Here is a 17,111-nt window from a genome sequence, read left to right as displayed (position 1 = left end):
GGGTGAGGGGTGTACAGTGTGTTGAATACAGTTTAAATAAGTAGGGGGTGAGGGGTGTACAGTGTGTTAAATACAGTTTAAATGAGTAGGGGTGAGGGGTGTACAGTTTGTTAAATACAGTTTAAATAAGTAGGGGGTGAGGGGTGTACAGTGTGTTGTATACAGTTTAAATAAGAAGGGGGTGAGGGGTGTACAGTGTGTTGTATACAGTTTAAATAAGAAGGGGGTGAGGGGTGTACAGTGTGCTGTATACAGTTTAAATAAGTAGGGGGTGAGGGGTGTACAGTGTGCTGTATACAGTTTAAATAAGTAGGGGGTGAGGGGTGTACAGTGTGTTGTATACAGTTTAAATAAGTAGGGGGTGAGGGGTGTACAGTGTGTTGTATACAGTTTAAATAAGTAGGGGGTGAGGGGTGTACAGTGTGTTGAATACAGTTTAAATAAGTAGGGGGTGAGGGGTGTACAGTGTGTTAAATACAGTTTAAATGAGTAGGGGTGAGGGGTGTACAGTTTGTTAAATACAGTTTAAATAAGTAGGGGGTGAGGGGTGTACAGTGTGTTGTATACAGTTTAAATAAGAAGGGGGTGAGGGGAGTACAGTGTGTTGTATACAGTTTAAATAAGAAGGGGGTGAGGGGTGTACAGTGTGCTGTATACAGTTTAAATAAGTAGGGGGTGAGGGGTGTACAGTGTGCTGTATACAGTTTAAATAAGTAGGGGGTGAGGGGTGTACAGTGTGTTGTAAACAGTTTAAATAAGTAGGGGGTGAGGGGTGTACAGTGTGTTGTATACAGTATAAATAAGTAGGGGGTGAGGGGTGTACAGTGTGTTGTATACAGTTTAAATAAGTAGGGGGTGAGGGGTGTACAGTGTGTTGTATACAGTTTAAATAAGTAGGGGGTGAGGGGTGTACAGTGTGTTGAATACAGTTTAAATAAGTAGGGGGTGAGGGGTGTACAGTGTGTTGTATACAGTTTAAATGAGTAGGGGTGAGGGGTGTACAGTTTGTTAAATACAGTTTAAATAAGTAGGGGGTGAGGGGTGTACAGTGTGTTGTATTCAGTTTAAATAAGTAGGGGGTGAGGGGTGTACAGTGTGCTGTATACAGTTTAAATAAGTAGGGGGTGAGGGGTGTACAGTTTGTTAAATACAGTTTAAATAAGAAGGGGGTGAGGGGTGTACAGTGTGTTGTATACAGTTTAAATAAGGGGGTGAGGGGTGTACAGTGTGTTGAATACAGTATAAATAAGAAGGGGGTGAGGGGTGTACAGTGTGTTGAATACAGTATAAATAAGTAGGGGGTGAGGGGTGTACAGTGTGTTGTATACAGTTTAAATAAGTAGGGGGTGAGGGGTGTACAGTGTGTTGTATACAGTTTAAATAAGTAGGGGGTGAGGGGTGTACAGTGTGTTGTATACAGTTTAAATAAGTAGGGGGTGAGGGGTGTACAGTGTGTTGAATACAGTTTAAATAAGTAGGGGGTGAGGGGTGTACAGTGTGTTGTATACAGTTTAAATGAGTAGGGGTGAGGGGTGTACAGTTTGTTAAATACAGTTTAAATAAGTAGGGGGTGAGGGGTGTACATTTTGTTAAATACAGTTTAAATAAGTAGGGGGTGAGGGGTGTACAGTGTGTTTAATACAGTTTAAATAAGTAGGGGGTGAGGGGTGTACAGTGTGTTGTATACAGTTTAAATAAGTAGGGTATGAGGGGTGTACAGTTTGTTAAATACAGTTTAAATAAGTAGGGGGTGAGGGGTGTACAGTGTGTTGTATTCAGTTTAAATAAGTAGGGGGTGAGGGGTGTACAGTGTGCTGTATACAGTTTAAATAAGTAGGGGGTGAGGGGTGTACAGTTTGTTAAATACAGTTTAAATAAGAAGGGGGTGAGGGGTGTACAGTGTGTTGTATACAGTTTAAATAAGGGGGTGAGGGGTGTACAGTGTGTTGAATACAGTATAAATAAGAAGGGGGTGAGGGGTGTACAGTGTGTTGAATACAGTATAAATAAGTAGGGGGTGAGGGGTGTACAGTGTGTTGTATACAGTTTAAATAAGTAGGGGGTGAGGGGTGTACAGTGTGTTGTATACAGTTTAAATAAGTAGGGGGTGAGGGGTGTACAGTGTGTTGTATACAGTTTAAATAAGTAGGGGGTGAGGGGTGTACAGTGTGTTGAATACAGTTTAAATAAGTAGGGGGTGAGGGGTGTACAGTGTGTTGTATACAGTTTAAATGAGTAGGGGTGAGGGGTGTACAGTTTGTTAAATACAGTTTAAATAAGTAGGGGGTGAGGGGTGTACATTTTGTTAAATACAGTTTAAATAAGTAGGGGGTGAGGGGTGTACAGTGTGTTTAATACAGTTTAAATAAGTAGGGGGTGAGGGGTGTACAGTGTGTTGTATACAGTTTAAATAAGTAGCGTATGAGGGGTGTACAGTTTGTTAAATACAGTTTAAATAAGTAGTGGGTGAGGGGTGTACAGGTTCATAACAAACTGGCATTTGATCTAACCTGTTGGAATTAGACACTCCCACACTCTTTGGTCGTTACTTCCTCTGTCTAAAAGACTCAGTCTGATGTTCTCCGCACCCGACATGCAGTCTAAAAACACCTGAAATGTGGGGTGGAAGTTTGGGCTGTAGTCATAGTCTAACTGCCCACTCTGAAACACAAGATGAAAAATAATATTAGCCAAATGTAGACAGTAACAGAGAGATAGAATTACTGTAGCTGGACATGTAGCATGTAGAACATTTTTCCTGTGGGAACTTCCTGGTGTCAGGTACATGCACATAAAAAACACACATCAAACCCAACACCACAAACCAGTAGTAGCACATCACAAAGGAATACTTACACTGAGTGTACAAAACATTAAGGACACCTTCCTAATATTGAGTCACAACCCCACTCCCCACAGTTTTGTAATCATGGCTGGATGTCTTTTGGGTGGTTTTTCTTGATACACACGGTAAACTGTTGAGCTTGAAAAACCCAGCAGTGTTGCAGTTCTTGACACAAGCCAACTGCTGTACCATACCCTGTTCAAAGGCACTTAAATATTTTGTCTTGCCCATTCACCCTCTGAATTGCCCACATACACAATCCATACCTAAATTGTCTCAGGGCTTAAAAAATATTATTTAACCTGTCTCCTCCCCTTCATCTATACTGATTAAAGTGGATTTAACAAGATTCATCTGCTCAGTCAATGTCATGAAAAGAGCAGGTGTCCTTAATGTTTTGTACACTCAGTGCATATAGGAATGTATGGTAGAATGTATGGTATGTATGTATGTATGTATGGTAGAATGTGATGGCCATGCTTACTTTTGGCTGTATGCTAAAATTTGCCACCAGCTCACAGCAGAGGCCATATTTTCCTCTAGGAGTCAATGTGCAGTTGGAGCTGGTTTGAATGAAAGTACTCCCCCTCTGTTGGTATTCCACCTTCAAAGAATAAAGGTGCATTACTTCAAGGCAAACTGATCAAACACATTCACACTAACAGTTCTGAAAGAAATCAAGGAATGGTAATGAGCCATTTTACCACCATTTATCCAGCTAGAACAACATCTACGGTCAAGTTCATTCTACAAAACAACTCTTGCCGTGTGCAGAATGAATTCCTGAATACTGTAAACATTACCTCACAAAGTGGCACATTCTTGGGCAACAAAATAACATTCAGTATGCGCTTCTGGGGTCTGTTCCCTTGTGGTCGGAGGAACAGCAGCACCTGGCTTCGGACCGGGAGGAAGGAGAACACATCCCTGATGAGGCCAAAGAGGGAGAGGTGTGTGATGTTTACAATCACGTGTGTAGCAGTCGTCTTGAGTGGCTGAACAATCTCCATGTTGCCATCAGTAACATGGGCCACGGACACATTGTCATCCTTCTCTGCAGAATAAGAACAATTATTTTATTGACTGTAAATAATGCTTTAATTTACTGTAAATAATGCTTTAATTTACTGTAAATAATGCTTTAATTTACTGTAAATAATGCTTTAATTTACTGTAAGTTTCATCCAAAGTATGTATTATTATTGGATGTATTATTCAGTGTTAGTGTCCCATTATAGCTGTTTTATAATTGTGTTAGAATAACCTTGATATTGTATATTAAAACAATCAATATACTGAAATGATGCATCACTTACCATCACACATACAGCGATGCATCACTTACCATCACACATACAGCGATGCATCACTTACCATCACACATACAGTGATGCATCACTTACCATCACACATACAGTGATGCATCACTTACCATCACACATACAGTGATGCATCACTTACCATCACACATACAGTGATGCATCACTTACCATCACACATACAGCGATGCATCACTTACCATCACACATACAGTGATGCATCACTTACCATCACACATACAGTGATGCGTCACTTACCATCACACATACAGTGATGCATCACTTACCATCACACATACAGCGATGCATCACTTACCATCACACATACAGTGATGCATCACTTACCATCACACATACAGCGATGCATCACTTACCATCACACATACAGTGATCCATCACTTACCATCACACATACAGCGATGCATCACTTACCATCACACATACAGCGATGCATCACTTACCATCACACATACAGTGCGGGAGATGCAGTTTGCAGACAGACTGCTCAGGACAGTCAATGCTGAATAGGGGTCCTGCTGGTGTCATGGAGCCCAGGAGGCTCCTGTCCCATTGAGTCACCTTGTAAACCACATCTCCCTTCCCTTCCATCAGAAACACCAGACCAGTGGAACTGCACTGGAAAAGACCTGCCTTTGGGCATTGAAGCCTGCGATGCAGACGAAAGGAAAAGATGACAGTTGTAAACTTTTGGGGGGAATAAAAAGAGTCAAGCACTCTTTTGGTAAACATGACCATAGGAAAAGGCCATGATAAAGTCGTGGAAGTTTCAGTGATCCCTAGTTACCTATACGTAGGCTTGCGGTCATGTGTTGTAAGATCTTTGACAATCTCAGGATTTAACATTGTTACACTTGTTGACACCTGTAACAGAAAAAGGAAGACCAGGTAACAATAGTACATGGGATCAAATACTCTCAGACTGAATTCCTATGGTTGAGATGTGGTTAATCAACTCCCCACAAGCATACCTTCACACGCTTCCTACCATTCCCAGACTGTGATTCAAATATGGTCGTTTTTGTGTGTAAATCCAGTCTTGGAGTGATTTGTACTGTACTAGCGCAACCCATCAGTTTCTCATAGTACATCTTCATCTTGTTATACTCCACAGTGACATCATCTGCACAAGAGAAAACATTCAGAACAAGCATCAGCTTTTAAGATTTGTATATTTTGATGTTAGATAGTGGCCAATCCCCTGAAATTAATTATATTTGGTTTGATGTTACTTTAGGGTGATTTGACCATTTCTTTTTAAGTAAAAAAACACATGCTCATATGTCCCCATAATTTATATTGTTTGTTAGCTTGTGGTGGCTAAAGTTAGCTGAGGTTTGTAGTGGCTGTTTGAAGAAAACCAAACATGGATTACAGTTTCTCCTGGCCACATGGATTACAGTTTCTCCTGGCCACATGGATTACAGTTTATCCTGGCCACATGGATTACAGTTTCTCCTGGCCACATGGATTACAGTTTCTCCTGGCCACATGGATTACAGTTTCTCCTGGCCACATGGATTACAGTTTCTCCTGGCCACATGGATTACAGTTTCTCCTGGCCACATGGATTACAGTTTCTCCTGGCCACATGGATTACAGTTTCTCCTGGCCACATGGATTACAGTTTCTCCTGGCCACATGGATTACAGTTTCTCCTGGCCACCTGTCACCAGAGGGCAGCAGAGACCGTCCTAGAGACAGTAATGACACTCAGGTGTGTCCTATTACTCATTATGATTTCCCTGTTAAAAGAGGTGTGTTTTCTGGTTTCCTTTGCAGAAGCTTGAATTGTTTGCCATGTACATTTGTCTCCTGAGTGAGTTTGAGATGGTGTTTGTTGGTTTTCCCAGTGTTACTGTGATCCTTCGGTTACCGTTTCTCAGTAAAGAATTTATGTTTATCCTTAAGCACTGATTCCTCAACTGGTCTCTTCTCTGCACATGGCTCCAAGCTCACCAGCTCCCACTAACATCAAGTTGTAAAATCCTGAACTTTAGACTGCCATGGACTAAAATCCTGAAATGTTTTTGTGTTCTTGTCTTACTTTATTATAACCCAAAATAAAAGTTTATTACTCAATTTGTTATAAACAACAAGATTGTAAGTAACGTGAGTAATGTATAACTTGAAAACATTTACTTATGACACAAGTTAAATGCAGCTCAAGATAAAGGGGACATGGTTTCCAGACATGTTCTGACGAGTACTTGACTTGATTATAACTATATTGGAATAACTAAAGCATTTGGTCCCTTCATTTACCTGGGAGGAATGAGCTGTTGGGGGTCTTGAGTGAGAGATCCATCGATTCTTGTAGTTTACACTTCAGTTGCATCATGATGTGATCCTAATACAGGACAGAAATAATTATTTAGTCCACTCTCACACCAAGTGATGATTGTACTTTACCACAATCAGGTCTAAATGCTGTGCATCGGGTGTTCATAAACTAAGTTCTTCTTAAGTGCATTTTGGTGTGCTTTCAAGCCGCAAATACTTGAATTCAGCAAGTGTGCTCATAATCGCTATGGTGGCCTGTGGAAACATGCAGATCCCAAGAAGAGTACTAACCTAAACCCATCTGAAAATGCACCTCTAACCTGCTGTGTGAAGGCAGTATGACAATAGCAACAACACTTGAGTACATTTACCTTTAGCAAACATCAATCCATCTGCTGTGTAAACTGAAGAGTTGTTACATGTACAGACATTACACAACTGTACTTCATTTGAACACTAACATACACTACCGGTTAAAAGTTTTAGAACACCTACTCATTCAAGGGTTTTTCTTTATTTTTAGTATTTTCTACATTGTAGAATAATAGTGAAGACATCAAAACTATGAAATAACACATATGGAATCATGTAGTAACCAAAAAAGTGTTAAACAAATCAAAATATATTTTATATTTGAGATTCTTCTAATAGCCAACCTTTGCCTTGATGACAGCTTTGCACACTCTTGGCATTCTCTCAAACAGCACAATGTAGAAAATAGACTAAATTAAGAAACACCCTTGAATGAGTAGGTGTTCTAAACGTTTGACCGGTAGTGTACATGCCACATGCTGCTATTCAAGGCGATATGGACTACAAACCTATATGGCTTCACCAGTGGCAATGTATTTATTTTGAATTTTCAGAGATTTGCAGCATGACAAATGAACATCTATGTAAAAGTGTATTTTTATGGGATTGTGATGTTGCTGATTAACAGACCTGAAAGTAACTTTTGGGACAAAACCCTATGTACGTACTGTTTTATCCAAGCAATATCGACACTATTTTGCCAAATCTAGATGTGGAGTGGCCCCTCTCTCTATTGAGACAGGTCAAAATAAAACGCTCCCCTAGATAAACGTATATGTACTTTTTGTAACGCCGATTTTCTTTGAAACTGAAGCTCATGCATTATTTTACTGTGGGTTATACAACAAAATCTGCGTCATCTGACCACTTCTTTATTGAGCGAGTCCCTGGTACTTCCTTCTTTAGTTTTTGCTTGTAAGCAGGAAGCCTGAGCATAGAATTGTGGTCAGATTTGCCAAATGGAGGTTGGGGGAGAGCATTGTATGCATCTCTGTGTGTGGAGTAAAGGTGGTCTAGGATTTGTTTCCCTCTGGTTGCACATGTGACATGCTGGTAAAACTGATTTAAGTTTACCTGCATTAAAGTCCCCGGCCACTAGGAGCGCCAATTCTGGGTGAGATTTTCTTCTTTGCTTATGGCCTTATAGAGTTGGTTGAGAGTGGTCTTAGTGCCAGCTTCGTTTTGTGGTGGTAAATTGATGGCTACGAATAATACAGATGAGAACTCTCTTGGTAGATAGTATTGTCGACAGTTATCACAAGGTACTCTACCTCAGGCGAGCAATAGCTCGAGACTTCTTTAATATTAGACATCGTGCACCAGCTGTTATTGGCAAAAAGACACACACCCCCACCCCTCGTCTTACCAGAGGTAGCATCTCTGTTCTGCCAGTGCAAGGAACATTCCGCCAGCTCTATATTGTCCGTTTCTTCGTTCAGCCACATCTCGGTGAAACATAAGATGTTACAGTTTTTAATGTCGGGTTGGTAGGATAATCTTAATAGTAGGTCATCAATTTTATCTTCTAACAATTGCACATTAGCAAGAAGAATGGAAGGCATTGGGAGTTCACTCGCTCGCCTACGGATTTTCAAAAGGATCCCCGATCTGCGCCCCCTTTTCCGGCGTCTTTTCTTCACACAAAAGGCGTGGATCTGGGCCTGTTCCAGTGAAAGCAGGATATCCTTCTCGTCGGACTCGTTAAAGGAAAAAGTTTCTTCCAGTCTGCGGTAAATGTCACCATCGTAATTGTGATGTGGAGGAGGACTGTTAATGAGTTATGATATGAACCTCAACTACACGATTTGATTAATAAAATGAACCCTAGGGATTCAACCCTGTGGGGATCTTCATGCACCATCGACCTCAGTGAGAGGAAGAAGAAGGTAAGTCATGGGCCTATAGCGGCCGGTGGGAGAAATGGGGCTGGTACATGCTACATTTCAGCTTCATTTTCAAAACGTGGTTTGGCATAGTCTCTAGCACGGGTATGGCAGAAGCACACTTTTGAGAAGAGCCATAATGATGACACTAGGCTGTCATTGTAATGATGCATCTATTAGGATACTGTACCTAAATATGAGCTTTTGCATAGCATGACGCGAATGAACTATAGATATGCTATGAATATATTTAAATCATCTTTACTGATGTGTTATTACAGGTCCCAAACGCGTTCATGAAATGCTTAGGGTAATAAATGCATTATGGATATGTAGTCAAAGTCAATCATTACCCTTTTATTATTTGTTTTTATGCATACATGTGTATAGATGATGTAATGTATTATAGATGAAGCATGCACCATGTTTGACCATGATTGTTTTTAGTGCCTCAAAACTCAATTTCATGTGTTATTTGTTTATCAGTATTTTGTATTATTGTATCATTGTTGAGTGTCACTTAAATGCATTTTTCAAACTCTAACTCTATGGTACAATGTGTCAAACCTTCAGGTTGGTTAAACAAACCAGCATATCTTCCTTGGCCTTCTGGAACATGTTGTTATTCTTCATGTGCTGATGTAAATCATCTTTCATCCTTTTCAGAGAATCTTTTCCTGTATGCTCTGATGCCCCTAAAACACAGTCATCATATTGTTTCCATAACCATTGTATCTGCTATTAATACATTTGAATATGTTTAAGAACGTGTTACTTCCCAAATATCATTAGAATTTTCTATAACTAGAATACAACACTTTCTCAGATAATATATTTTCATTTTAAGACTTACTTATATAGCATCGATGCATGGTGTCCTTGATTGACTCGGTTAAAGTGGAGTAGATTTTTTTCTTTTTCTCACGGAGGTCAAAGATTAGTTTTGCCTTCAATTCAGTTTCCTTTCAGATAGAAAAACATGGTCAAGAAGACCCTAATTTAAGTCTTTTCCTTACCTTGTAAGCAGTCTATGGAACAGATAATAGTAACCTTATTTCTGGACGGTGTGTTTACATGGCTACTTTCTAAAGATTGGGTGAGTGGGGGAGGGGGGAGGGGTTCAATGTTGCATTTCCTGATTGTTTGTTTAAAATTTCAAAAAGGCACTCGCACACCTGAGCTATCTTCTATCTTTGTTGCAGGTGCATGGTAACAATTGAATACAGGAAGGACATGAGAAAACTGCACAATGCTCTTGCTATTATCACCGTTCTTTATCAAGGTTTACATATCGTTCTCTTTTTCTTTTTAAACCCTACCTCCGTCTTGAGGAATGCCAGATGCAGTGACACTTCCGGGTGCTCCCCAACCAAGCTGTTTGTGTCAAGGGTGAATGTATCAATCTGTTCCCTGATTGGGCCACCTTTGCCCTCGTTTCTGAAACACCAATATGTTGAAATCAGAAAGATGGTTAGTAGATGTGATTTAACAGGGCCCTAATCATTCCATGTGTATTATTTACACACATTCAGAAAGTACTCAGATTCCTTTACTTTTTCCATGTTGTTGCGTTACAGCCTTATTCTATAATGTATTACGTTTCATCAAGGATCTCTCTGGATCTCTTTATTAGTTTCATCAAGGATCTCTCTGTACTTCTCTCTGTTCGTCTTTCCATTGATCCTGACTAGTCTTCCAGTACCTACTGCTGAAATACATCCCCACAGCATGATGCTGCCACCGCGATGCTTCACCATAGGCATGGTGCCAGGTTTCCTCCAGACGAGACGCTTGGCATTCAGGCCGAAGAGCTCAAACTTGGTTTCATCAGACCAGAGAATCTTATTTCTCATGGTCTGAGAGTCCTTTAGGTGCCTTTTGGCAAACTCCAAGTGGGCTGTGAAGTTCATTTTACTGAGGAGTGCCTTCAGTCTGGCCACTCTACCATAACGGCCTGATTGGTGGAGTGCTGCAGGGATGGTTGCCCTTCTGGAAGGTTCTGCTATCTCCACAGAGGAACTCCACTGTGTTCTTGGGGACCTTCAATGCTGCAAAAAGATGGGTTCTTGGTCACAGCCCTGACTAAGGCCCTTCTCCCCTGATTGCTCAGTTTGGCCTGGCGGCCAGCTCTAGGATGAGTTTTGGTGGTTCCAAACTTCTTCCATTTGAGAATGATGGAGGCCACTGTGTTCTTGGGGACCTTCAATTCTGCAGAAATGTTTTGGTACCCTTCCCCAGATCTGTGCCTCGACACAATCCTGTCTCGGAGCTCTACGGACAATTCCTTCGACCTCATGGCTTGGTTTTTGCTCTGACATGCACGGTCAACTGTGAGACCTTACATAGACAGGTGTGTGCCTTTCCAAATGATGTCCAATCAAATGAATTTACCACAGGTGAACTCCAATCTAGTTGTAGAAACATCTCAAGAATGATCAATGGAAACAGGATGCATCTGTGTTCAATTTCGATACTCATATCAAAGGGTCTGAATAGTTATGTTAAAAAGGTCAATTCTAAAAACCTGTTTTCACTTTGTCATTATGTGTGTAGATTGATGAGGGGGAAAAATATTTAATCAAATTCAGAATAAGCCTGTAGCATAACAAAATTTGGAAAAAGTCAAGGTTTCTGAATACTTTCCAAATGCACTATATGAATATATGAGAGAGAGAGAGAGAGAGAGAGAGAGAGAGAGAGAGAGAGAGAGAGAGAGAGAGAGAGAGAGAGAGAGAGAGAGAGAGAGAGAGAGAGAGAGAGAGAGAGAGAGAGAGAGAGAGAGAGAGAGAGAGAGAGAGAGAGAATGATTAAATGACTTACGGGAAATGTATCTTGAACTGTTCATCAATGAGACTTCTCATACATGAGGCTAAACTCTCATTAAGGTTTATTTCCCTTCTCCTTTTCCCTTTTGGTTTGTGAACGCCGCCATTCTTGCATAAAGACTTCACTACTTTATGATATCCACTAGCTTTTTTCCCTCTCTGGGAATAAAAAATGAAAATATGTTTAACGTTTTTAACAGCACAGCACTGGAAATCTGTCATGTGTGAGTATCTCTTCAATAGTTGCTTTTCCAGTATCGTGCAAGCCTACAGTATATCTGTGCAAACCAATGGGTGCTATCGCCAGAGAAATGTGAAAATCGAGAGACTGGATACATGATAACTTCATGGAGATAAGAACTTACAACTCTACCATTTCTTTCTCTCTCCAGTAGTTTGGATAATGACGACTTGTGCACATTACTTTGGTTAATTGTGGGTTCTTGAGTCTTGAAGCACAGACTGAGTCATGAGGGACAGACAAGTGCTTCTGTTGGTGTTTTGGACCCAGGTTTGTGCAGTAATTATGTTTTTCTCTGGCTTCAGTTAGATGGTTGCTTCTTTCTCGCTCCAAGTTGCCTTCTGCTGGTTGTCTTTTAAGTGCTTTTTGGGCTTGCCTGCCCTTTCAGTGCCCTTGCTGCAGCTCGCCAAAGAAAATCCTTCTTGGGAGACCGTGTTGGGGAAACCTGATGGTGTGGCCAGTCCATTGGAGCTGTGCATTTCTGCTGTTTGCCCTCTGCATTACCTCCAGGTTGGAGACCTTGTCTTACCACTGCATACTCATAATAGACCTCAGAGATTGTGTATGGAATGTTTCCAGCTGTTTGATGTGGTGACAGTTCAGGGTCCAAGTTTCACAGCCCTACAGCAGGTTTGTGATCACTACCATAGTATAGGTTTTCAGTTTTGTGGAAAGAAGGATGGTGTTATGGTTGAGTATCCTGTTCCTCGGTCTTCCCGATGATTGGCTTGAGCCGTCCTCAGAGATGGTGCTCCCCAGGTATGTGACGTGCTTGACATTCTGGAACTCACATGAGTTGCGGTAGATCCGTTGAGGAACAATCATCAGCAAAGAGGGCCTTATGGACAAGATGTTCTTGTGTTTTGGTCTTTGCTCAGAGCCTAAGCAGGTTGTAGATTGAAGCATCATCCGTGTATCTGATGTAAATGCCTTTGAGTTCCTTAGTGGCGTTTTTGAAGACGTCAGTAAAAATATATACAGTACCAGTCAAAGCTTTGGACACACCTACTCCTTTAAGGGTTTTTATTTTAACAATTGTATACATTGTGTAATAATAGTGAAGACATCAAAACTATGAAATAACACACATGGAATCATGTAGTAAACAAAAAATATATATTTTAGACTAGATTCTTCAAAGTAAGCACCCTTTGCCTTGATGGCAGCTTTGCACACTCTTGGCATTGTCTCAACCAGCTTCATGGGGTAGTCACCTGGAAGGCTTTTCCAACCGTCTTGAAGGAGTTCCCACATACACTGAGCACTTGGCTGATTTTCCTCAACTCTGCAGTCCAACTCATCCCAAACCATCTCAATTGGGTTGAGATCGGGTGATTGTGTAGGCCAGGTTATCTGATGCAGCACTTCATCACTCTCCTTATTGGTCAAATAGTCCTTACACAGCCTGGAGGTATGTTTTGGGTCATTGTACTGTTGAAAAACAAATGATAGTCCCATTAAGCGCAATCCAGATGAGATGGCGTATCACCATTCTGGTTAAGTGTGCCTTGAATTCTAATTAAATCACTGACAGTGTCACAAGCAAAGCACCCCCACATCATCACACCTCCTCCATGCTTCACGGTGAGAACCACACATGCGGAGATCATCCGCTCACTTACTCTGCATCTCACAAAGACATGGCGGTTGGAACCAAAAATCTAAAATTTGGACTCATCAGACCAAAGGATTATCATCGGTCTAACTTCCATTGCTCATGTTTCTTGGTCCAATCAAGTCTCTTCTTATTATTGGTGTCCTTTAGTAGTGGTTTTGTTGCAGCAATTCAACCATGAAGGCCTAATTCACGCAGTCTCCTCTGAACAGTTGATATTGAGATGTCTGTTACTTGAACTCTGTGAAGCATTTTTTGGGCTGCATTTGGAGATGTAGTTAATTGCAGATTTCTGGTAACTCTAATAAACTTATCCTCTGCAGCAGAGGTAAATCTGGGTCTTCCTTTGCTGTGGCGGTCCTCATGAGAACCAGTTTCATCACAGTGCTTGATGGTTTTTGCAACTGCACTTGAAGAAACTTTCAAAGTTCTTGACATTTTCCGGGTTGACTGACCTTCTTGTCTTAAAGTAAAGTAATGATGGGCTGTTGTTTCTCTTTGTTTATTTGAGCTGTCAATATGGATTTGGTCTTTTACTAAATAGGGCTATCTTCTGTATACCAACCCTACCTTGTGACAACACAACTGATTGGCTCAAATGCATTAAGAAGGAAATACATCTCCTTACCGGAAAGCAAAACGTTGTTTCCCTGTTAGTCGTCGCATCCCACACTCTGTTAACAGATGCTGCCAATACCGGTTATGTTACTTACATCCGTCCATGAAAGATTACTCTCCCATTTACTTTATGTTTCTATCTCACGCTAAACTGAGTTACAAGAAGTAAATCACATTGCTTTGGGGATCCTGGTTGAGTCTCTTGATTTTCAGCTTCTCTGGCTCTAGCACAAACTAGCCAGCACGGATATACTGTACACTGATTTTACAAAACATTAAGAACACCTGCTCTTCCCATGACAAAGACTGACCAGGTGAATCCAGCTAAAAACTATCATTCCTTATTAATCTCACTTGTTAAATCCACTTCAAATCAATGTAGATGAAGGCAAGGAGACAGGTTAAAGAAGGATTTTTAAGCCTTGAGACAATTGAGACATGGATTGTGTATGTGTGCCATTCAGAGAGTGAATCGGTAAGACAAACAATTAAGTGCCTTTGAACGGGGTATGGTTATAGGTGCCAGGCGCACCGGTTTGTGTCAAGAACTGCAACACTGCTGGGTTTTTCACACTCAACAGTTTCCCGTGTGTATCAAGAATGGTCCACCACCCAAAGGACATCCAGCCAACTTGAACAACTGTGGAAAGCATTGGAGTCAACATGGGCCAGCAACCCTGTGAAGCACTTTCGACACCTTGTAGAGTCCATGCCCCGACAAATTGAGGCTGTTCTGAGGGCAAAAGAGACCGGGTGCAACTCAATATTAGGAAGTTGTTCCTAATATTTGGCAAACTCAGTGTAGAACTCAGTGTAGGGTGACAGTGCAAAAGTGGCTATTCTTAAAACGTTCTTTTTTAAAAAGTAGCTTACTGGTGCTATCACTTTATTCATTAATTTCTCGCATGATTCTTCTGACTGTCGAACTCCTTCTGAGAGGCATTGTTCAAAAGTCTCATAAGCCTCATCCATAGTTTGACCAATGGACTTGATCTCATCCTTGAGCCTCTGTTCCAGAACCTGGCACACCTCTTCTTTGCTGTCTGTCTGAAATCCAAACTCAACATTATCAATATAATACACTGATTCACATATAAGGAGTATATTAACATGCTGTAAGTACAATACCATGTCGCTGCTTTTGGCTCCTTCTATCAAAGAGAGGATCCCATAGGCTCCAGAAACATAAACTGAAGTCTTTGTGCGACGATCATTGAGATTTCTGAGAAATTCCTGAAGTTTGGGTATTTCTGCAACATCAGTTCAAAACCAGATATTTATTTCTACCTTTGGTTGAGGTCAGTGTTCTTTGATGCTCTTATTGATCCTGGATTCACTTCTTGATCATTACATTTTCTTATTTCTGTTCGAGTTTGATTAACTGAATGATTGATTATGGGCATAATCGTAGTTCTGCATGCAGAATTTAAATTAGGAATGGCGCTTAGTAGTGGTCAAAAGAGCAGAATGTTATTTCCCGAGAAGAATATAGAATATAGTGAAATGTTTCAGAGGATATGAGGATAGCTTAGCATGCTGTATGTATACACACTATTATTATTGAGTATCATATGGTCCAGGTTGTAATTGTTACTGATTAAGACATATTGCATGTTTAAAGTTTCCAGCTACGACAGGTCATACTCAAATATGCATGCTGCTTAGGTGAAGTTTGTTGCTATGTAAAGTAATTAACAACACAAACAATCTCAAAAAATGCATAGGCATAAAAATAGGGGACACAATTATGTGTCTCTATGTTGTAGAATCAATAAGAACGTTCAGTTATCGTACCTGTCTCTTCTTGTTGCAAATGCTTTTCCTTTTGGTATTCCTTGGAACTCACAGTAAACACCTGAAGGAAATCCTTTCCCCCACTGAAGTGTTTCTGAAAGGTGTTTATGAGACAATGACAGACAATTAAATCATGTCCACACACTGACATTTTGCAAGCTCAAAAAAAATCTATATTCATTATGCTCATGCAAACAGTTGTGCTTCAACAATTTTTTAAAACAATTAAATACATTTAGAAGATTTTGATATGACTGATAAATACCAGATTAGAACAACTTTCTTACCTTACCATAAATACAAATAAGCACCTATTACTCAATTGTTTGTTTTGTATATTAGACAACTCAAATGTCTAATGAAAAGCTTTAGTGTACAATGTAATCTTGCTTTCATTTAATTCCATGAAATGTCTAAATCTTCCCCACTACAACATACAGTATGAGCATGTTGACAAGTCACAGAATATTCCTTTATGTCAGTTGTAACTTACCTTAACTTCTTTTTGTTTGTTGAATTTATCCCTCACTTGCCTCTTGGTTGTTTCATTTCTGCGCAAAATACAGGAACGTGCATCAGCCTTTTGATTCTCCTCAATGTCGTCTGTCTTGGTGCAGATGAAACTGATGCTTCGACATTCTCCACCAGGTCCAAAGAGACTAACGGTGCTGTCTAAAATCTCCCAAGATTCCTTTTCTGAAGTTGCTCTTGCAATGTCGCTCACAATCCACACAGCAGAGCAGTTTCCAACAAACTAAAGAAGTGTAACATTAACTTAAAACATCCAACATTAATGGTGTAAAATACACATAATATTAATAACATACATATGCCTACCTAATATGTTTAATCATTTGAACATAAATATAAATAAACTCAAATACATAGATATAGCCAGTCATTTGGCCCTGTACCTATGATGTTAATCTAACATCAACCAAATTAGAAGTTGTATACAATTCTAAATAGAATATCGAACCATTACTAATAAGAATTGTAAATAATTACCAATTTCCACATCTCATCTCTGCTCTTGTTGCAGTCTCCATTGCCTGGAAGATCAACCAGCACAACATGCTCCAGCAGGTCTTTGGAGTTTGGCACCTTGATGGTTATACACTTCACAAGCGGCCAATACTGTCTTTTAAATGTATCACTCTGTGTGTCACTCCGTGTGTAACAAGTGATCTTTTTAGAGAGTTGTTTTGCCTGCAATTGTAATAAAGTATCATTACATGCAATGGTGAAAAAAACTAAGTTATTTTCTCCAAAGGAACACTTTGACAAAGATCAAAGAGCCTAAAAGATGTAGTTCTATATTTTCCATCAATCGCTTACAATCAATTCCCACTAGTGCA

General features: G+C 40.2%; 1 protein-coding gene across 1 annotated transcript; it reads right to left on the bottom strand.

Annotated features, from left to right (window-relative positions):
• Nucleotides 1-2,505: 2,505 nt before the first annotated feature.
• On the bottom strand, nucleotides 2,506-16,962 carry LOC139396835 (nuclear GTPase SLIP-GC-like; the record flags this gene model as incomplete). Its single annotated transcript, XM_071143752.1, has 16 exons — nucleotides 2,506-2,661; nucleotides 3,330-3,449; nucleotides 3,649-3,899; nucleotides 4,626-4,831; nucleotides 4,970-5,046; nucleotides 5,154-5,305; nucleotides 6,448-6,532; nucleotides 9,228-9,355; nucleotides 9,514-9,622; nucleotides 9,980-10,097; nucleotides 11,481-11,644; nucleotides 14,833-15,006; nucleotides 15,088-15,209; nucleotides 15,754-15,847; nucleotides 16,247-16,507; nucleotides 16,762-16,962. Coding segments are annotated over 16 exons (2,418 nt in total), but the record flags the coding sequence as incomplete, so codon positions are not given.
• Between the last annotated feature and the right edge of the window lie 149 nt (nucleotides 16,963-17,111).

Source organism: Oncorhynchus clarkii, unplaced genomic scaffold, assembly GCF_045791955.1.
Source record: "Oncorhynchus clarkii lewisi isolate Uvic-CL-2024 unplaced genomic scaffold, UVic_Ocla_1.0 unplaced_contig_587_pilon_pilon, whole genome shotgun sequence".
Classification (NCBI taxonomy): Eukaryota; Metazoa; Chordata; class Actinopteri; order Salmoniformes; family Salmonidae; genus Oncorhynchus; species Oncorhynchus clarkii.
This window is presented reverse-complemented; position numbering and strand designations above follow the sequence as displayed.